The sequence below is a fragment of the Gopherus flavomarginatus genome, chromosome 11, assembly GCF_025201925.1.
Source record: "Gopherus flavomarginatus isolate rGopFla2 chromosome 11, rGopFla2.mat.asm, whole genome shotgun sequence".
Classification (NCBI taxonomy): domain Eukaryota; kingdom Metazoa; phylum Chordata; order Testudines; family Testudinidae; genus Gopherus; species Gopherus flavomarginatus.
Genome location: NC_066627.1, coordinates 49204799 through 49227552, shown reverse-complemented (window position 1 = coordinate 49227552; position 22754 = coordinate 49204799). Strand labels below are relative to the sequence as shown.

Sequence of the window (22754 nt, the reverse complement as noted above, 5' to 3'; positions counted from 1 at the left end):
ACAGGACTAAGTATTAGCTTTGAGAGGTTGTTTTTTTGGGGGGGTTTGACCCCAGATCCCTAAGTGGCCTCCTCAAGGATTGAACTCAAAATCCTGGGTTTAGCCACCAATGCTCAAACCACTGAGCTATTCCTGCCCCCATGATTCTGGGTGCTTCAAGGGGGTGGGGGTGGGGGGAACAACCTGGGATACCTTAAACAGGCCTGCTTTTCAGAAAGCACCAAGCTCCCAGGTACTTTCACCTGCAGTTGAATACAGTCGCAAGCCCAGCCAGGCTGAAAAGGGGAGGTGACCCCCGTTCTGGAGCTGTCTAGTGTGATTAGAGCCCCCTTCCCTGACGGAGTCTCCAAGAGGAGCCAGTGGGGTGCTGCCTTATACACTGCTGGTCACCCTGTATTGCGGCCCTCGCTGGGGGACCCGTCCCCCCTGCTGGGTGGGGAGCAGCACTGGCCTCTTGTGCCTTTCCCCAGCAAGGGAGCTGCGGCGGCTTCCCAGGTAAGGGACACGTGTCCCCTCTGCTTTGCGTCCTGGCGCGGCGAGCCGGCAGCGGCTGGAGCCCTCGGGGAGAGCGCGCACCCCGGGGCGCTGCGCCGGGCCGGGCCGGGCCGCAGGGAAAGCAGGCAGCCGGCAGGGGCTGGAGCCCTCGGGGAGAGCGCGCACCCCGGGGCGCTGCGCCTGGCCGGGCCGCAGGCAAAGCGAGCAGCCGGCAGGGGCTCGCTCCTGTGCTGCAGCGGCCCCGCTCCGTGCGGACTGCCCCGAGCTGGCAGCTGATGATTCATCACGGCGCCGTCGCTCTTACGCAAGAGGCGATTCCAGGCCTTGCTCGGGGGGCAGGGCTTGCGCTCTTCGGCCTTATAAAGTGGCTGGGTATGTGAGCAGGGAGGCAGAGACAGCAAGGGCAGCAGCTGTGAGCACCAGCGCTCAGCTAGGTAAGGAGGGGAAAGGCAGCGGCTGGCGGGGTGTGTGTGTGTGTAGGGGGAGGAGGGTGTATGGCCTGTGGACGTGTCCACCTGTGTGTGAGAATTCGCTTTATTAAGCCAGGCTTCAGTTTTTCAGAGTTTATAATTTCATTTTGGGGATGGGTGTGTTTTTAGCTATTTTTTGAGTTTTTATGTAGGTGCCCAGAAATCTGAGGTTTTTCAGTGGCTTTCTCTTTGTATACGCTACCGCAGTGAGCAAGTGTGTTACTCATTACAGTAGCACACACTGTAAAGCATAAGCTCTTTGTCACATTCCTTGGCGCACTTTGGTGTGTCTCTGGTTCAAACAGCATTATATTAAAGCACACTAGGGACACTTCAGTGCGCACCAGCAGGGTCATCAGGGACTAATTATGCCCAACACATTTGTGTGCTTTAGAAATCATACCCCCTGTAATGCGCACTTGTGCTCTGTGTAGGCAAGCCCTTAGCTACAAGTAACAATTTCCAGTGTTTTTCTCGTGTTTATTGGGTAAACATAGTTCTATTTATTTTTGTAATGGGGTGTTATCGCAGTATTTATCAGTGAAAAGCTAGAACTAAATGCCGTAGAAATACAGGACAGGATAGAAAGTAAGGTTTGCATCAGTCTTTTTTATTTCATAATTTTGTACCCTTGTGTGATTAGGACTGATTTTTATGAGTGTGCATCATATATGTCTGTGTATCATATATGATCATGTATATATGCAAACTGTGTGTGTGTGTCTAGAGAGAGAGAGGTACAGATATAGCAGACTGATTTTTCAGAGGGAGTTGGAAGCCATCAGCACCTTTGCAGACCAGGTTGATGAAATGTGTGTGATGTTCTCCTTGACTTTCAATGAGACTAAGGCTCCTACGTCATGTTGTTAAATGGGGTAACATTTTTGAGTGTCCTTTTTTCTCCCCAGTAAATTGTAAGAGCTTTAATTTGTAATTACAAACTTTATAAAGCAGATGGTTTTAAGCTGATAAACCAGACTACTTGCCTGGCAGCTTGTTCTAGTTTTTCTGGTATAAATTTGTATGTATCAGTCTCAGAATTACTGCATTGTGCTTCTTAAATATTCAGTTAGACCCTTGATAAAAATCCATATCACTTTTTTACTGAAGGCTCAGAGTTAACATTTAAACTGCTGTAGCTCAGCTATTTCTTTTTAAAATACTGAATGAAATCAGGTGATAGGGTAACAATTATCATGTTAGTCATCACCAGGGGGTTAACCCAGGATCTCTGGAGCTAATGCCAGACTTTCAACAGCTTGAGCCAAAGGACTAAGTCCCCTGGTTGGTAGCTGTAGCAGACATCCTCTGTGGATCAGGCACAGAAGGGGATGCGTAACGTGCACTGAGCAGTGGGCAACAATAGCATAGGGGATAATTGTTTACCAAATGTCATGCAATTATTCCAGTGCAAAAAGATCATCTCATTCTTTTCTCCCTCCAGCTCTCATCTTTATGCCGGTCTTGACTTTGCCAGCTCCTAGATACACATAACTTCCTCATGTTAAATGTTTTGGAGGCCACCTTCTGAGTAAAGAATTCTGTGACTTTTGTGTCTGACTCTCTACTGCTCTCTCTAATCCAGATCTTCTCAGTAAACTCTGAATCATCTTTGTCTAACAGTTTCCTTCTCACATCTCCCTTTATCTGTGAATCCACCTGCTGCACATCTCCAGGCTCAAGAGAATTAAACTTTACCTAGATGTCTGCTCTGCCAAAACCCTTATGCATGTATTATTTCCTCAATGTGGCTACTGCAATACCCTCTTCTTCTTCGAGTGATTGCTCATATCCATCCCAGTTAGGGGTGTGCGCGCCACGTGCACGTTCATCGGAGAAACTTTTACCCTAGCAACCCTCGGAGGGTCGGCTGGGCGCCCTGGAGTGGCGCCGCTATGGCGCCTAATATATACCCCAGCCGACCCGGCCACCCCTCAGTTCCTTCTTACTGCCCATGTTGGTCTTTGGAACAGTGGAGCCAGGCTTAGCTGACCACCACATTCCCTAGCAGCTCATAGTTTTTCTTATCGTTGTTATATCCATAGTTGTAGTTAAGTGTTGTGTTATATATATATATATATATATAGTTAGTTAGTTAGTTAGTGTTAATAGTATTGTTGTTAGTACTTGTTTGAGGGGATCGGGGGTCAACCCCTTCCCCGCACCCGGAGCCAGAGCTCATGCCTGGCTTACCGGGTTTCAAACAGTGCTCGGCCTGTCACAAGCCTATGCCAGTAGGAGATCCCCACGACTCCTGTCTAAAGTGCCTCAGGGAGTCACACTTATCCGCTAAGTGCTCAATTTGCAAGACATTCAAGCCGAGAACTAACAAGGAGCGGGACATCAGGTTAAAGCAGCTCCTCATGGAAGCGGCCCTGACACCTCCGTCCTCAGCACCGAGCACAAGCCAGCCGGTAAGCAAAGGCACCCCCACGGCACCGAGCGCTGCCACCAAGGACTCCCGGCACCGGCCCCCGCCGGCACCGAAACCTACTCCGAGCCGCTCCCTCTCCCGGAGGTCGAAGATGGCGAAGACCCAGGTGAACCTGCCAACACCCGCCTCGCAGCCAGAGCCTGCACCGAAGTCGGACCGCCTGGGACCGATACCTGCCGTGGCACCGCCTAAGCTGGCACCGTCGACTCCAGCCCCACAAGGGCCATCGAGTCCGACGCCTCGCAGCTCCCCGGTACCCACCGTTGTAGAGCTTACTTTGCCGTCTATCCCGGAGACGTTTTCTGCAGCAAGAGACCTGATCGCGATCACTGATGCGGCACCGCCCTTACCCCCGGCACCGCCAATGTGGGTACTGCAATCAATGGGCAAGCCGACCCTGACCAGACCATCATCTGTCAGCGTGGCGGACTGGCACTGCTCCAGATCGCGATCCCGCAGACGCTCCAGATCGAGACGTCGCTCCCACTCTCGACGGCGATCCCGGTCTCGGCACCCTTCGGACTCCCGGCACCGGTCTTCACCTCGGCACCGTTCAGGCTCCCGGCACCGGTCAACATCTCGAGCGTCAACCCGATACTCGCGGTACCGCTCCAGCTCCCGGCACCGTACCAGGCACTGCACCTCCAGGAGCGGGTCAAGGCAGAGAGACTCGAGATTTCGGTCGACCTCCCGGCACCGAGCCAGTCGCAGGTCCTGGTCTCGCTCTCGGTACCGATATGAGTACCGGCACCGGTCGCCACAACCGAGGGATGTGAGGTCCGTTGGGACTTCGGCTCCATCCTTCGCTGCTCCACCATAGCCGTCCAGACACACGTCTGCATCCTCCCAGGCGGACAGCTACTACGACTGGGACCGTGATCCGGAAGTACCGGTGGGTGTGTTCCAGGACCGCCGTCCACAGGACATAGGATCCCAACAGTGGTCCTTCTGGACACCCTGGGCGTACCATCAGGCCCAGGGTGCTCCCCTGGTCCAGACCCATTCTGCTACCTCGGAACATCGGGTACCAGAGGCCACCGTTTCCTGCCCCCCCGCGGTTGAGTCAGAAGAACAGGTACCACCAGACTCCCCGGGGCAGCTGGAGCAGGAACTGACCCAGGAGCAGGAGGCCATCCGGGACACACTCATCCCCGGAATATCCTCCTCCTCCTCGCCGGATGAAGCCATGGCAGGGATCTCATCTTCAGGACCCTCGCCGATAGACCTCAGGGCCCATCAGGACCTCCTGCGCAGAGTGGCCATTAGCATCAATCTCCCTGTGGAGGAGGTCCCAGAAGTTGAGGACCCAGTAGTGAGCATCCTCACTGCGGATGCTCCCACCCGGGTAGCGCTGCCGTTTATCAAGACCATCCAGGCCACTGCCGATACCCTTTGGCAGTCTCCAGCCTCCATTCCACCAACGGCTAAGGGAGTTGAAAGAAAGTACATAGTACCCTCTCGGGGGTACGAATACCTGTACATCCACCCTCCTCCCTCTTCCCTAGTTGTCCAGTCGGTCAACGAAAGGGAACGACATGGCCAGCAGGCACCGGCCCCTAAATCCAAAGAGGCTAGACAGATGGATCTCCTAGGTCGCAAGGTGTACTCAGCAGGGGCCTTGCAACTCCGTGTGGCCAACCAACAGGCCCTATTGAGTCGGTACAGTTACAACACCTGGGCGGAGGTGGGTAGGTTCTCCGAGCTACTACCCCCGGACTCACGCCAGGAGTTCAATGCGTTCCTGGAGGAGGGTAAGAAAGTGGCCAGGACCTCCCTCCAGGCCTCCCTAGACGCGGCCGACTCAGCAGCCAGAACCCTGGCCTCGGGGATTACCATGAGGCGCATTTCCTGGCTTCAGGTCTCCAAACTACCCCCGGAACTGCAGCACACCATCCAGGACTTACCCTTTGATGGCAAGGGTTTGTTCTCGGACAAAATGGATCCCAGGCTGCAAAGCCTGAAGGACAGTCGAGTTATCATACGCTCGCTGGGGATGCATACCCCTGCGACCCAGCGTAGACCCTTCAGGCCCCAAGCACACCGCCCATATTTCCCACCCCGGCAAAGGCAGGACCTCAGCAGAAGGCGCGGACGGGGGGGGCCGCAGACGCCAGTCCAGCTCCCACGGGGGCCAAAACCAAGGGCCCTCTAAGGCACCACCGGGCCCCAAGTCCGGCTTTTGAAGGTGTGCCCGGGAACGGCATACCAGCCTCAGGACAGGATCCTTCCCCTACCTTCTCCAACCGCCTCTCCCACTTCCTCCCAGCGTGGTCCCAATTAACATCAGACCTTTGGGTTCTGCACACAGTGAAGCAAGGATACCACCTACAATTTGCTTCTTCACCACCCTCCCGCCCCCCTTCCCGTCCCTCTTCAGGGACCCCTCTCACGAGCAAACCCTCCTGCAGGAGGTCCGATCTCTCCTTGCAGCAGGAGCTATAGAGGAGGTACCTCTAGACGAGAGAGGAAAGGGGTTTTACTCCCGATATTTCCTGATTCCCAAGTCCAAGGGAGGCCTCAGACCCATCCTAGACCTGCGGGGCCTCAACAAATGGATGCTCAAGTTGAAGTTCCACATGGTCTCCCTGGGAACGATTATCCCATCCCTGGATCCTGGAGACTGGTATGCCACCCTCGACATGAAGGACGCGTACTTCCACATTGCCGTCTTTCCACCGCACAGGAAGTACCTTCGCTTTACAGTCAGACACCAGCACTTCCAATTCACAGTCCTCCCCTTCGGCCTCTCCACGGCCCCGAGGGTGTTTACGAAGTGCATGGCCGTCGTGGCTGCCCACCTCCGTCGTCAGCAAATTCATGTGTTCCCGTACCTGGACGACTGGCTCCTCAAGGGGTCCTCCCAGTCGCAGGTGCGGCAGCATGTCGAGGTGGTTACGGACCTTTTCTCCCAGTTAGGCCTGCTCCTCAACGCTGAGAAATCCACCCTGGTCTCCACGCAAAGGCTGGACTTCATAGGCGCAACCCTGGACTCTACTCAAGCCAGGGCCTACTTACCTCAGCCCCGCTTCCAGACGATCGTCTCGATCATACGAAGCTTGCAGGCCTCCACAATCACCTCAGCTCGCACCTGTCTCGCACTCCTGGGACATGTGGCCGCATGTACTTGTGTGACAAAGTATGCCAGACTCTGCATGAGACCCTTCCAAACGTGGTTTCATTCAGTATTCCGCCCGGGGCAGGGACCACCTAGACGTCCTGGTGACAGTCCCCCCCGCCCCCTCCGCTGCCTCGACTGGTGGCTAACTCCATCCCTCGTATGCGCGGGGATGCCTTTCCATCCACAGCCACCGTCGATGACAACGGATGCATCATCCCTGGGTTGGGGGGCCCACTTAGGGCACCTGCGTACCCAGGGTCTCTGGTCGTCCCAGGAGTTGACACTTCACATAAACGTCCGGGAGTTGAGGGCAGTCCGCCTCGCCTGCCAGGCGTTCCAACAACACCTACACGGCCGTTGTGTTTCGGTATTCACGGACAACACAACGGCCATGTACTACATCAACAAACAGGGAGGGACCCGTTCATCTCCCTTATGTCAGGAAGCCATTCGACTCTGGGACTTCTGCATAGCCCAGTCGATAGATCTTGTGGCGTCCTTTCTTCCAGGGGTCCGGAACGCACTGGCGGACAGGCTCAGCCAGTCCTTTCTCTGCCACGAATGGTCGATCAGACCGGACGTCGTACATTCCCTCTTCCAGAGGTGGGGATTTCCCCACATAGACCTGTTCGCTTCCTGCTCGAACAGGAAGTGCCAGGAGTTTTGCTCCTTTCAGGGTCTCTCTCCCGGGTCGATCACGGACGCATTCCTCCTGTCGTGGAGGCACCACCTATTGTATGCCTTCCCTCCGTTTCCCCTAGTGCACAAGGTCCTGTTGAAACTCCGCAGGGACACAGCACGTCTAATCCTGATCGCACCTGCGTGGCCCAGACAGCATTGGTTCACCACACTGCTGGATCTGTCTGTGGACTCTCCAGTCCCCCTCCCTCTCCATCCAGACCTGATCACACAGGACCACGGCAGGCTCCGTCACCCGGACCTACGAGCCCTCCACCTCACAGCGTGACTCCTACATGGCTGAACGCGGAGGAGTTGAGCTGCTCCGCGCCAGTTCAGCATGTTCTCCTTAGCAGCAGGAAGCCTTCCACCCGCTTAACGTACTCGGCGAAGTGGAAACGCTTCTCTTGCTGGTATGCAACTCAGGGCGTTACCACTTTGGAGGCTCTGATCCCCACAGTCCTAGACTACCTCTGGTACCTTAAGCAGCAGGGCCTGGTGACATCCTCCCTGAAGGTACACTTAGCGGCCATATCCACTTTCCGACCAGGAGAAGGTGGCCACTACGTGTTCTCCCACCCATTGGTCGCTCGGTTCATTAAAGGCCTAGAGTGTCTCTATTCCCCCGTATGTTGCCCTGCCCCTACCTGGGACCTTAACTTGGTCCTAAACAGGCTCATGCTCCCACCATTTGAGCCACTAGTGACTTGCTGACTCCTGTACCTAACATGGAAAACAGTCTTCCTGGTGGCCATTACATCGGCCAGGCGGGTCTCCGAGCTGAGAGCTCTCACAGTGGACCCACCCTACACTGTTTTCCATGAAGACAAGGTACAGCTGTGACCCCACTCGGCATTCCTCCCTAAGATTATGTCTGCCTTCCATACCAACCAGGACATCTTCCTCCTGGTCTTCTTCCCAAAGCCCCACTCTTCTCGGAGGGAGCAGCAGCTACACTCCTTAGATGTACGCAGAGCACTTGCTTTCTACATTGAGCGAACAAAGCCGTTCCGAAAGTCTCCCCAACTGTTTGTGGCAGTCGCGGAGCGGATGAAAGGCCTGCCAATCTCCTCTCAGAGGATTTCCTCCTGGGTGACTGCATGCATTCGCGCATGCTACGATCTAGCTCATGTCCCTTCTGGCCACCTCACAGTGCATTCCACTAGAGCTCAAGCGTCATCAGCCGCCTTCCTGGCGCGCGTAACTATCCAGGAGATATGCCGTGCAGCAACCTGGTCATCGGTCCACACATTCACCTCGCACTACGTCTAGGTGGTCCCTGCCCCGGGTCCAGCAATCAAGAGATGATGCAGCCTTTGGCGCAGCAGTTCTACATACTGCCACATCTCACTCCAACTGGGAATCACCTGACTGGAATGGATATGAGCAATCACTCAAAGAAGAAAAGACGGTTACTCATCTTTGTAACTGTTGTTCTTCAAGATGTGTTGCTCATATCCATTCCAAACCCACCCTCCTTCCCCTCTGTCGGAGTAGCTGACAAGAAGGAACTGAGGGGTGGCCGGGTCGGCTGGGGTATATATTAGGCACCATAGCGGCGCCACTCCAAGGGGCGCCCAGCCGACCCACCAAGGGTTGTTAGGGTAAAAGTTTCTCCGACGAACGTGCACGCGGCGCGCACACACCTAACTGGAATGGATATGAGCAACACATCTCGAAGAACAACAGTTACAAAGGTGAGTAACTGTCTTTTCTATGTTCTCTTTAAATCCATAGGGGCCTATAACAACCAGACGACTCTAACTCTAGGAAGTGCAGACAGTTCAAAATTGCTCACTCTGACGGTCCCTGGGGTATGCTCTAGGAACCTCATTCTGAGTGGATTGCGGTGACTTTCTTTTCTCACTCCCTGTCTCCAAGTCACTGAGTCCCTTCCCTTCGTTAAGATCCCATCTGTACTACACAATGGCCCAATGTTGCATAACCGTTACTGCAATCACGCATAACATTCTTGCGTTCCAGAGCACCCTGTGAACGTTGGACTTGTGGCCCCAACTCTGGAGCTGATTGAATGTTCCTGTTGAAATCCCAATAAAGAGGATCTCTGCTTATTTAGGCTGGATCATTTAAAATCAGAGCCAGGAGGGAGAGATCTCTGCCGTTGGTGAGCAGCTGTAACTCTTGTTCTGGTTGGGCTTCTTCAGCAGCCTTTTGGACACACCAGGACCAAGCAGGGTGTAGTGATATTGACAGCATCCTGGGTAAGAGCGGCCCACTAATAATTCGTGCCGTTTACTGTGTCTCTCTCTGAATGCAGCAGAGCTGGAATTTGAGCAGAAATTAGCATCGCTGTATCCCAGGAGAAGAGAAGCTGCCCAGACATCATTCTAGGGCCCAATTCAAGCATCTGAAGATGTCTCCAAATATCATGAGTTCTAATGCTAATACCATCCACAGTGCTATGCTGTCCAACCACACACTGCATGTGAGACATTCATCCAAGGTAACAGCCCATTTGCTCTTGATGTTGTTCTAATGTGTTTTTCACAGGAAGGGGGGAACCAAAGAAAGCTCTGTGGCTCTCCAGACCTTTAGTGAAGCCCCCCTTGTTTCTCAAAGGGTTTTAAATTTGTATGAAAATGTTAGTGTCTTTGTATTTTATGGATAACTCCTGCTCCACACACCCCAGGGCCTTCAGTCCTTAGTCAGAACTTGATATTCTAAAAGGCTCTAAATTGTAATTTTCTCCCATCTCAAAGTCCAACTTGTTTCTTTTCATTTAAACCTGGCAGGGTGTTGGTAAATTTCAGGAAGTTAGTTAAATCACTCTGCTCCTCTTTGAGAGTTCTGTATCAGAGTGTCTTTGTTTTCTGCTTTTCATGGGGCTCCTGTCTGGTAAAATTCCCTACATCACTACAAGCCGGGGAAAACCTGTAATCCCAAAGCAGCTCTATTCACTCAAACATTGCACTTCAGTATTGGGGCCGCTAAAGGCTACATCCTCGCCCCACTGAAGTCAATGGCAAAACTCCCCTTCGGACCAGCGTGGGGCACTACAGAGGATTATGGAACATAGACAGTACTTGTTCAGGGATCTCAGTGAATTTGGCTGCTCAAATAGGTCCTTGTCTGCAGTGTGCTGTACAAGACACAACATAGAAAGGCCCTGCCCTGAACAGCTGAGAGCCAGCAGGGACAAGAGGGCTTATGTTGGGAAGCCCAGAGGCAGGAGGAATGAAGTGGCTTTTTAAAATTGGTTTCAATCACTTCTTGTGGGCATGGCGAGAAGCAGCTCTTAAGGAGGCACTTAGGGTGGGCAGAAGTAGTGGGTTAGAGAGTCAGGATGGAGGGCACATCCCATGCCTATGGGGCAGCATGGAAAGATGAGTGGGAGGAGGAAATAGATGGGGCAGATAACAGTGTGATCCAAAATGGTTTTTCATGGCCCCAGTGGTAATCATGGGAGGCCATTCTGGTACCCAGCTGCTGTAATTGTGACGCCCCTCTACAAGAAGGCAAGTGAAAGTCTGATAGTTCTTTGTGTCTTTTTACACTAGTGGATGGTTGGTGCTATTGTGCTTTTCCTGGCTGTGCCTATCTCCAGCACCACTCCCACCTACCCATGGAGAGACCCCGTGACTAACAACAAAGTGGTGTGCCATCAGTGCCCGCCGGGAACCTTTGTGGCACAGCACTGCACCAGAGACAAACCCACAGTGTGCGCACCGTGTCCAGATCTGCACTACACGCAGTACTGGAACTACCTGGAGAAATGCCGATACTGCAACGTCATCTGCGGAGAGCTGCAGGTCGAGCTGCATCAGTGCAACTCCACCCACAACAGAGTGTGCCAGTGTCGGCACGGCTACTACTCTGAGTCCGAGTTCTGCATCGAGCATGCCAAGTGTCCTCCCGGGTTTGGAGTAGTAAAGCTGGGTAGGTATTGCAGCTGGAGTACTGAGGCAAGGGGTGTAGAGCTGTGTCTAAGGCCTTATTATAGTCTCATGCTATTACCGTCCTGTCAGAATCCAGGAGACACCTGTTAAATAGCAGTAGTGGATAATCTAAGGTTATGCGTGTGTATTTTCTCACCATATATATGTGCACCACTGCCCTCTGTTGGATGGGATGTCAGATCCGCTCAAGTGAGTAAGAGAATGTCGTCATCTAGTGGCTACATCCTCTGAACGAGCAACATCCTACCACTGTTGTCCAAGTACACCGCTACCTCGATATAAGTATAAATATTTCAAGGGTTCCTGCTAGTTTGGCCATAATCTCTCGTGGGCACCCAGGACTGAAGGCAATAAGGCATGTGGGCAAGGAAGGTTCATTGTGAGGACCAGAAGAGGTTTGCTTGGTGTCTCAATATGGGGGCAGCACTGATAAATGAACTTAGCCATGGGGCTGCTTCCTGGAATCCTTATTTGGTGATTTTGAAAGCATATATTAAAGATGGGAAAGGGGCAAATGAAAATAAGACTGATCTTTCCCTCCTGCCCCCCAAAAGCAGGTATGTAACAAAGAGCATTTAAGGGTGACTCAGAAGCGTAGCTCTCTAGCTCAGGATGATGCATAGATTACTGAAGGATATTAGGGAGTTTTTATTTTTTCCATATCACAACTCTGTCTAGTTTTTATATTACCCCCTTCCCTGTGGTATTTGAGGGCTGTCCAGAATTACAACATGCACACCAAGATGTATTTCTCTCTCTCGGTCTTTTTCCGTCCCCACTCCAGTCATCAAGGATTGGCCTCTATTTATTTTGGTTTTAAGCTGCAGTTTTATAGTAGGCAGGCTCAGTCTAGCAGTGTGTTTTGCCTCCTACTCTGAAGAAATGTTTTTTTGGCCATCTTTTCCTGACAGTCTCCATGACTGCATTCCAGATTTATAGGCCAGTCACCGGAAAAGCCCTGTCTTCTGCGCGCATGAGTCTTCTGTGGGTAGTTGACGGCTTGTTCCCATGGAATATGTCTATTGTGAGATGCCATGATTAGGCAGTGTGAGCTAGGTGCCAAGGTCATTTAGGCCAGTTCCATGTAGGTTGAATTTGACCAGGTGCTCAGATGACAGTGATGAGGGACATATAAGTAGGAAGGGGAGCCAGGTGAAGGGAGTGAAACTGTGGGGTGATGGGCTCCTTCATTCTGCACCAGCTGTGCCTTTTTTAAGGTTAGTGGCTTCATGCCAAGCATGCTACCATCCTACCCAGGGAATGACGGTAACAAAGCCCAGAAGTCATGAATGCAAACCACCGTGAGGTGCAGGCAGGCTTCTCAATATAGCTGGAAATGGCATTTATTTTTCACATTTGTGACTACTTGGGTATCCAGAAATAGAGAGGAGTCTGGGCGCACACCAAGGCGGTGGGCTGATGTTACAGAGATGGCAAGTTCTTCAGAGGGCTTTGTAGCAGGATGCGGGCTGCATGCTTTGGAGCAGTGACTCCTAAGATCAGAGATTCACCTGTTAGTTTCGTGCGCAGGTCTCGTCGGCTTCCATAAAGGCTGAGCGCTCTGTCTCATGTGGTTTCTCCTGGCTCGCTGGCTGTTCTCTTATGATTTGATTTTCTGCCTTCTTTGTTTATGATCATCAGCACGCGAGTTGGTGTTCCCAGCCCAGCTGGCTGGGGTCCCAGCATTGGGCTGTCTTGCAGCCAGATCCTAAGTTTGGTAACTGCTCATCCTCCTTGAAGGATGGGGACTGGACTCTGATCCTGTGAATGATGTGTACACAGAGCTAATCTCTGTCTGACATCCCCTTATGCCCAGGGGGAACTCAGAGCACTACCAGATGCAGACTTAGGGCCAGATTCACCATTGCTTTTCACCTTAAGCACTCATTGACACCAGTGCACAGTGGGTGCCAAACATCAGGTAGTGGCTTGTGCTCACTTTACACTGGTGCAAATGGCTACATAGGCACAGGACAGCCATGAATCGGGCCATCTTCTTTTACCATGCTCCCTAAGGGGCCATTATCCCAAACACAATGGACATGTACTGCAGGTATTTCACTGCTCAGACTCTTTCTGTGCCCCGTTTTGCAGGTACTCCCCATCAGAACACGAAATGTGAGAAGTGCCCCCAGGGGTTCTTCTCATCCTCCAGCTCCAGCACAGAGCCGTGCAAGGTGCACCAGAGCTGCTCGCAGCAAGGGAAGGAGACTAATGTCGTAGGAAACCAGTTCCATGACACCCTGTGCACCACTTGCAGGATGTTCAAGGGAAACGGCACCCAGGAGTCAGGTGAGGAGCTAAGTCGGCTTGGGGACGGAATAGCATTAGCAAACGTGAAGTGGGGGATTATTCAGGTCTGCCTAGGCGGGGGGAAGGGGAACCCATGTGCTAGAATCATGTTGCTACCCAGGCTGGAGTGAAATTTTCCAGTGAAGCTTGTTCTACCCCAATATATAGGATCGGTTCCAGTGGAATTTAAAAGTACAAAACTGTTTTAATTGAACTACAAAAAGGACAAACTAATCCCCCCTGAATTCACTGCAAGCTTGGCTAAGATCATCTTAGACAGGGTCCCCCAGCACCCTCGCCAGCCATTGTCTCCTTGAATTAATGGCACTTTCCTTGGCTTGTCCCTGCATGTCAGAGTCAGCCTGTTACGTACAGTCTGAAGCAGTAGTGAGAACATGTTGTTCTGCAGTATCTAGCACTGTCCTTCTGGCAGCCCAAGACACACAGCTACGCAGGGAGGGGGAAATAGCTCAGAAGTCTGCAGCAGGTGCAGAAGTGGTGTGCTGCAGACAGGGCAGCTCGTGCTGCCTCTCCTGACTGCGGCCACCAGGCTTTATTTTTAGCTTGTTTAAATTTTGGTTTCACTTCTAATTAGTGACCCCTGCCCATTTAACCTTCAGTCTCAAGCTGACCCACTGAGGCAGATTGCCATATACCTGAGCCAAGCAGCCACTGCACTGGGCCAAATGCTCTGGGCGGGAATGAAGACAATGGATTTGCTCCCATGTTGTACTGAATCTGTCCCTTTGGCTTCCATGAGGCTGTATAGGTGTAACAGAGAGCAGAATCTGGCCTCTGTGTCTTCAACAAACAGTAGCTTCCCTTTGCCCAACATGCAGCAGAATGGATGCTTCCCCCAGCAAATGTGGCAGAAGGAATCTCTTAGTATCAGAGGGGTAGCCGTGTTAGTCTGGATCTGTAAAAGCAGCAAGAGAGTCCTGTGGCACCTTACAGACTAACAGACATATTGGAGCATGAGCTTTCGTGGATGGATACCCACTTCGTCGGATGCATGTAGTGCATGCTCCAATACGTCTGTTAGGGTACGTCTACACTACGAGATTATTCCGATTTTACATAAACTGGTTTTGTAAAACAGATTGTATAAAGTTGAGTGCATGCAGCCACACTGAGCACATTAATTTGGCTGTGTGCGTCCATGTACCAAGGCTAGCATCGATTTTCCAGAGCGTTGCACTGTGGGTAGCGATCCTGTAGCTATCCCATAGTTCCTGCAGTCTCCCTCACCCATTGGAATTCTGGGTTGAGATCCCAATGCAAAAACAGTGTCGTGGGTGATTCTGGGTAAATGTCGTCACTCAATCCTTCCTCCGTGAAAGCAACCGCAGACAATCGTTTTGCGCCCTTTTTCCCTGGATTGCCCTGGCAGACGCCATAGCATGGCAACCATGGAGCCCATTTTGCCTTTTGTCACTGTCATCGTATGTGTACTGGATGCCACTGACAGAGGCGATACTGCAGTGCTACGCAGCAGCATTCATTTGCCTTTGCAAGGTAGCAGAGACAGTTACCATCCCTATTGCACCTTCTGGCATGCCATTGTAAATTGGTGATGAGATGACGGTTATCAGTCGTTCTGTACCGTCTGCTGCTGTCATAGGTGCTCCTGGCTGGCCTCGCTGAGATCGGCCAGGGGCGCGTGGACAAAAATGGGAATGACTCCCCGGGTTATTCCCTTCTTTACGTTTTGTCTAAGAATAGAGTCAGTCCTGCCTAGAATATGGGGCAAGTGTACTAGAGAACCAGAGAGCACAGCCGCTCTGGGTCAGAGCCCCAGAGATCCCACAGAAATGATGAGCTGCGTGCCATTCTAAGGGATGCCCCTGCAACAAACCCACCCGTTGCTTCCCTTCTCCCCCAACCCTCCTGGGCTACCGTGGCAGTGTCCCCCATTTGTGTGATGAAGTAATAAAGTAATAAAGAATGCAGGAATAAGAAACACTGACTTTTTAGTGAGATAAAATGAGGGGGAGGAAGCCTCTAGCTGCTATGATAGTCCAGGCAGGACATTAAAGGGTGTCAGGGGAGAAGAGCCCAGCCTCCCGCTGCTGTGATAGTCCAGGCAGTACAGAATCTTTTCTTTAGACATGAAGGAGTGGGGGGCGCTGATGGAGCTCAGCCTCCAGTTGCTATGATGAAGACGGTTATCAGCCGGTCTGTATCATCTGCCGGGAATGACCGGGAGTCATTCCCATTTTTACCCAGGCGTCCCCAGCTGACCTCACCGAGGCCAGCCAGGAGCACTCACAGGCTGATGATGACGATGGATAGCAGTCATATTGTACCGTCTGCCACCGGGAAGGAGATGCTGGTGTTCAGTGCTGCAGCACCCTGTCTATCAGCAGCATGCAGTAGACATAGGGTGACATTGAAAAAAGGCGAGAAATGTTTTTTTTTCCCTTTTCTTTCAAGGGTGTGGGGGGAAGGGTGTAAATTGACGACATATACCCTGAAACACCCGGGAAAAAGTTTTTGACCCTTCAGTCATTGGGAGCTCAGCCAAGAATGCAAATGCTTTTCGGAGACTGCAGGGACTGTAGGATAGCTGGAGTCCTCAGTACCTCCTCCCTCCCTCCATGAGTGTCCATTTGATTCTTTGGCTTTCCGTTACTCTTCTCACACAGCACTATGCTGTGGCCTCTGTCTATCATAGCCTGGAGATTTTTTCAAATGCTTTGTCATTTTGTCTTCTGTAACGGAGCTCTGATAGAACAGATTTGTCTCCCCATACTGCGATCAGATCCAGTATCTCTCGTACGGTCCATGCTGGAGCTCTTTTTGGATTTGGGACTGCATCGCCACCCATGCTGATCAGAGCTCCACACTGAGCAAACAGGAAATGAATTTCAAAAGTTCACGGGGCTTTTCCTGTCTACCTGGCCAATGCATCCGAGTTCAGATTGCTTTCCAGAGTGGGCACAATGGTGCACTGTGGGATACTGCCCGGAGGCCAATACCGTCGATTTGCGGCCACACTAACCCTAATCTGACATGGCAATACCGATTTCAGCACTACTGCTCTTGTCGGGGAGGAGTACAGAAATCGGTTTAAAGAGCCCTTTATATCGATATAAAGGGCCTTGTTGTGTGGACGGGTGCAGGGTTAAATTGGTTTAATGCTGCTAAATTCAGTTTAAACATGTAGTGTAGACCAGGCCTTAGTTTATAAGGTGCCACAGGACTCTTGGCTGCTTTTAAGGAATCTCTTGTTTTCCATCCCCCCAGAGTCCCTCTCCCTGGTCAATATTCTTCTCTCCTCGTTGGCAATTCCATAATAGGAATCTTGACTCTTGCCCCATTCCTTGAGTCAGCCTTTCCCCAAAGGGGCAATTTTTAGCAGCTGAGATGTTCATTGTCACTTGCTTCTTTTCCAATCTGTCATCAGCACGTGCCCTTCTCTTGTTAAGCATCAGCAACTTGTTCTGAACCCTGCCCTGGAGCTGTTTATATACACACACTCATCTCTTGAGCAACAGTGCACTTGCAGAACGGGAAATTTATGAATGGAGGGATATTTTTAACTCTCAGTTTGCAAGAGTATTCTTACGCAGCAGGGTAGCCTATGTGTACTGTGCCTGCGTATGTCTCTATGTACATAGCTACAGACACACACAGGCACGTCAGTAATTGTATACAAATACAAACTCTGTAGATAGGCTTAAATTGTCTGCTAGTTTAAACGGATGTGACTCCAGGACCGGATTAGCTTTCCTCTGGGCCTGGGGTTATTAGATTTTGTGGGGCCCCTGTATACAAGTTTTTTTCCTGGGAGGGCGTTTGGTGCAGAAGCGGACTGGGGTGCAGGGAGGGTAGGTCTGGGAGGGAGTTTGGTGCAGGAGGGGGCTGGAGCAGGGGATTGGGGTGCAGGAGGGAGTGAGGGGTCTGGCAGGGAGTTTGGGTGCAGAAGGGGGCTCCGGGCTGGTGCAGGGGATTGGAGTGCATGAGGGGATACAGGGTTTGGGAGGGAATTTGGGTACAGGAGGGGGATTCTGACCAGGGGATATGGGGTCTGGGCGGGAGTTTGGGTACAGGAGAGGGTTCTGACCTGGGGCAGGGGGTTGGGGTGTAGGAGAGGGTGTGAGGTGCAGTCTCGGGCCAGGAGGTGCTTATCACAGGCAGCTCTTGGACAGTGGCGCAGCAGGGCTCAGGCTGCCTGCCTCTCTGCCATGGCCCCACATCACTCCTGGAAGTGGCCGGCTGCTGGCACGTCTCTGCACCCCTGGCGGGAGGGGGACAGTGTGTCTCCGTACACTGCCCACGCCCACAAGTGCTGCCCCCATAGCTCCCAATGGCGGGAGCTGTGGGACTGGTGCTGGGGGCAGGGGCAGCGCATGGAGCCTTCTTCCCCTTCCCCTTCCCCTTCTCCCCCACCAGGGGCCGCAGAGACATACTAGCAGCCGGCCACTTCTGGGAGCAGCGTGGGGCCAGGACAGGCAGCCTAACAGCCCCAGAGATTGCTCCTGTGATTTATTTTTGCGGGACTCCCCTTGAGCCGGAGTCCCGGGCTGCAGCCCGAAAGCCCCTGCCTTAATCCAGGTCTGGGCACTGCTACGTTTTGGGAGCATTTCGATCCTGATCTCTTGGGTCCATCTCTGTTGTGAGCTTCTGGCCTGCAGTACGACATATAGGATCAGGCCCATAGGGCCAAATTCACTCTGTGCATTTACCCAGAGGATGAACGTGGCCCTTTAGGGTAAGCCCAGGGTTACTGCCACTCACGTCAGCTGACCTGTGTTAGGAAGCCTGGGCTTGAGTATGTACATTGTATTTTAACCCTAGGTTAAGACTTTTTTCTAACATGTGTTCGATCCTAGGGCTCTGACGTCCACACTGCAGTGCATAGACCCAAATCAAAGTAACCAGATCCCAGAGTCGCTAGTGCACCCCCTCCCCAAGTGTGGCACCTCTAGCCCTAGGAATGTGGGTCTAACATTGACCAATGGGGTACCTTCCCTCTGTCTCTCCCTCCATTTTCTATCTGGGTCCTTTACCTGAGCACTTAATTTTAATGAGGCGAGTGCCATTTCTTCAACTCATGAGAGCTGAGTGTTGGACTGATTTTTGGTTTGCTGGCTGAACTGAAAAATCCTAAAAAAAAACCAAATTTGGTTTGTTTTGAAGTAGGGCTGTCGACTAATCACTGTTAACTCATATAATTAACTCCAAAAAAAAGAATTATGATTGTAAAAATAATCCTGATTAATCACACCGTTAAACAATAGAATACCAATTGAAATTGATTAAATATTTTGGATGTTTTTCTACATTTTCATATATATTATGTTCTGTGTTGTAATTGAAATCAAAGTGTATATATTATTCTTGATTACAAATATTTGCACTGTAAAAATGAAAAACAAAAGAAATAGCATTTTTCTGTTCACCTCATACAAGTACTGTAGTGCAATCTTTGTTGTGAAAGTGCAATTTACAAATGTAGATTTTTTTTTTTGTTACATAACTGCAGTCAAAATCAAAACAATGTAAAACTTCAGAGCCTACAGGTCCACTCAGTCCCACTTGTGTGTCTGAGTGATTGGGTGAACAAGAAGTAGGACTGAGTGGACTAGGCAGGCTCTAAAATTTTACATTATTTTATTTTATACATAATTCTACATTTGTAAGTCCAACTTTCATGATAAAGAGATTGCACTACAGTACTTGTATGAGGTGAATTGAAAAATACTATTTAATTTATCATTTTTTACAGTACAAGTACTTGTAATCAAAAATAAAGTGAGCACTGTACACTTTGTATTCTGTGCTGTAATTGAAATCAATATATTTGAATATGTAGAAATAATCCAAAAATATTTAAATAAATGGTATTCTATTATTGTTTAACAGTGAGATTAATCGCGATTCATTTTTTTAATCGCTTGACAGGCCTATTTTGAACCAAAATTGAAATTTATTCATTTTTCTTCCTGCCAAAACAAAAAGTAAATTGTTTTGGGTTGAACAAAACAGAAAATGTGGAAATGGCAGAGGTGCTTAATGACAACTGTGTTTTGGTTTTTACCAAGAAAGTTAGTGGTGATTGGACATCTAATGTAGTGAATATCAGTGAAAATGAGGTAGGATCAAAAGTTAAAATAGGGAAAGAACAAGTTTAAAATGACTTAGACACGTTAGGTGTCTTCAAGTCACCAGGGCCTGGTGAAACACATCCTAGAATACTCAAGGAGCTGACTGAAGAGATATCTGAGCCATTAGTGATTATCTTCTAAAAGTCATGGAAGATGGGAGAGATTCCAGAGGACTGGAAAAGGCAAATATAGTGCCACTATATAAAGAGGGAAATAAGGACAACCTGGGGAATTACAGACCGGTGATCTTAACTTCTGTACCTGGAAAGATAATAGAGCAAATAATTAAGCAATCAATTTGTAGAAGATAAGGTGCTAAGTGACTGTCAGCAGCATGGATGTGTCAAGAACAAATCTTATCAAACCAGCCTGATGGCTTTCTTTGACAGGGTAACAAGTTTTGTGGATAGGGAGAAGTGGTAGATGGTATATATTGACTTTAGTTAAGCTTTTGATACTCATAAACTAGAGAAATGCAACCTAGATGGAGCTACTATAAGGTGGGTGCAAAACTGGTTGGAAAACGTTCCCAGAGAGTAATCATCAGTGGTTCACAGTCAGGCTGGAAGGGCATAACGAGAGGGGTCCCACACAGTTCGGTTCCGTTCAATATCTTCATCAGTGATTTAGATAATGGCATAGAGAGTACAATTATAAAGTTTGCGGACGATACCAAGCTCGGCGGGATTGCAAGTGCTTTGGAGAATAGGATTAAAATTCAAAATGATCTGGACAAACTGGAGAAATGGTCTGAAGTAAATAGGATGAATTTCAATAAGGACAAATGCAAAGTACTCCACTTAAGAGAGAACAATCAGTTGCACACACACAAAATGGGAAATGACTGCCTAGGAAGGAGTGCTGCACAAAGGGATCTGGGGGTCAGAGTGGATCAAAGGCTAAGTATGAGTCAACAGTGTAACACTGTTGCAAAAAAAGCAAACATCATTCTGGGCTGTATAACAGGAGTGTTGAAAGCAAAACACAAAAGTAATTCTTCCGCTCTACTCCGCGCTGATTGGGCCTCAGCTGGAGTACTGTGTCCAGTTCTGGGCACCACGTTTCAGGAAACACGTGGACAAATTGGAGAAAGTCCAGAGAAGGGCAATAAAAATGATGAAAGGTCTAGAAAACATGACCTAGGAGGGAAGATTGAAAAAATTGAGTTTGTTTAGTCTGGAAAAGAGAAGACTGAGGGTGGACATGATAGTGGTTTTCAAGTACATAAAAAGGTTATTACAGGGAAGAGAGAGAAGAATCGTTCTGCTTAACCTCTGAGGACAGGACAAGAAGCAACGGGCTTAAATTGCAGCAAAGGAGGTTTAAGTTGGACATCAGGAAAAACTTCCTGTCAAGGTGGCTAAGCACTAGAATAAATTGCTGAGGGAGGTTGTGGAATCTCCCATCACTGGAGATTTTTAAGAGCAGGTTAGACAAACACCTGTCAGGGATGGTCTAGATAATACTTAGTCCTGCCATGAGTGCAGGGGACTGGACTAGATGGCCTCTTGAGGTCCCTTCCGGTCCTATGATTCTAAACATGTTATTTCAGCTCTATGCATAATCCATCAATCCAGCAACTCACACAGGCAATCAATATTCTCTCCTCAGCTAGTTTGATTTACAGTAAACAAACAAATCTGCATAATTCAGGTGCTTTCATGCAGGCTGGAGCCAATAATCACATGCTAGGTCAGTGCACTAGTGTGCCCCTGCTTTGCACATGCACATGCACTGCAATGTTTGTGTGTGTGCACGTGCACAAGCAAATCCCATTATGTGCACACTCGTGGCCACACAGATCTCTCTCTAGCCGTGTGTGCACACAAGGATTCTGACGTGTACATCCGGTAATACAGGCACAAAGGTGGACCCAAGATGTGTACATAACCAAGGTCTGAAAATCAGGCTCTGTATGCCACAGGCCTTGTGCAAGAATCAGTAGGACAAATACGTCCGTGGAAGCCATGGGATGAGACCAGCAGGTATAAGACTGGACAAATGTCAGGGTCAAATTTTAGACTGTCTAATTTGAACAGTATTTCTTTAAGAGCTTGGGCTGTGCTGCTGGGTCTGACAGCTGGTTGACTGCCCACTTGGGAGGCTCAGCTGCTGACCTCATGCCATGATCCTCTCCAGTTGCACTAGGGTTTTTCTCCTAGTTCTGATCCACAGAGAGCAATGGGGTTTACTCTTTCATCCCTGTGCTTTAAACCTCATGCTGGTCTTCTCCCCACTCTAGGGAATGAGGACTGTGAACAAGCAGTGATCGATTTTGTGGTTTACCAGAACATCCCGGTGAGAAAGCTGAAGCGCCTCCAGCAAATCCTCGAGCGGCACCAAAAGGGGGTCCTCCACACGGACACCAGGCCTGCCCTTCAGGAAAAGTTCCACACATACCTCACCCAGCTGAAGAAGTATCACTTGGAGCTCATCAAAGTGCTGTTGAATGCACTCCGGGCAGCGAAGCTGTATACGGTGGAAGAGATGGTGCGGAAACGTTTCTCCTTGGAGTCAGAAGATTAACAGAACTGTTTAGGTTTTTGTTTTTAGTTTTTGTCTAGCTTGATTAATTTATTAACTTTCCACAAAATAACTCGAGGTGCACCTTGGAGAAGATGAATGGTGGGTTTGTGAATGATGAGTCTCTGACCCATTCCTGATCCTCTCCATTCTGACAGCTGAGCACTGTCCCAGGGTGTGTGCACTGTCTGTCTAACCTGGCTGCAGGTGAAGTCTGTAACGCAGTCTGTGCCTGGCTAGCGGAACTTCACAGCAAGTGGAGCTGGATGAGAATTCTGGGAGAAACTTGCACTTCGACTATTAACCTCCTCTCTGGGGAGGAGGAGGAGATGTTGTTCTTACTTTATCAGAAATGAAATGCATAAGATTCCAGGGAGAGCACGCCTTCTCTCTGACTGCACAAGGGTCCCTGTTGCCCTTCCTTGGGCCACTGTTCAGAGTTTAATTTTAAAGTGCACCATATTTTTAAAACAATATTCAAATGTGTCCTGGGGGCGGCTGCCTTTCACCTTCCAATGTTAAATTACTTTCAAAGGGGGGTTTATCACTGAGACATGTCAGCAATAAGATGCCCCTGGGGTCACTCGTTACAGCCTCTTTTAAATGTATTTCTAAAGTGCCTTGTTTTGTACAGTTTGTCATGTCTGTGTGATACAGAGAAATGCAGAGATCACATTTGCCTCAGTCTCCACGTTATCTTCATGTGGCTCTGTCTTG

At 50.1% G+C, this 22754-nt stretch overlaps 1 protein-coding gene across 4 annotated transcripts; it reads left to right on the top strand.

Moving 5' to 3' along the window:
- The first annotated feature begins 558 nt into the window (after positions 1 to 558).
- On the top strand, positions 559 to 22716 carry TNFRSF6B (TNF receptor superfamily member 6b). Of its 4 annotated transcripts, none has more exons than XM_050918382.1 (5): positions 559 to 929; positions 9477 to 9659; positions 10714 to 11092; positions 13207 to 13404; positions 21804 to 22716. In XM_050918382.1, the coding sequence occupies exons 2-5, from the start codon at positions 9570 to 9572 to the stop codon at positions 22076 to 22078; spliced, it is 942 nt and encodes a 313-aa protein (XP_050774339.1). In that variant the 5' UTR covers positions 559 to 929; positions 9477 to 9569; the 3' UTR covers positions 22079 to 22716. The 4 variants fall into 4 exon arrangements, with proteins under 4 accessions (XP_050774339.1, XP_050774340.1, XP_050774336.1 ...); XM_050918379.1 differs by having other exon boundaries at positions 567 to 929; positions 21757 to 22716; XM_050918380.1 differs by having other exon boundaries at positions 567 to 929; positions 9474 to 9659; positions 21757 to 22716.
- Positions 22717 to 22754: the final 38 nt, after the last annotated feature.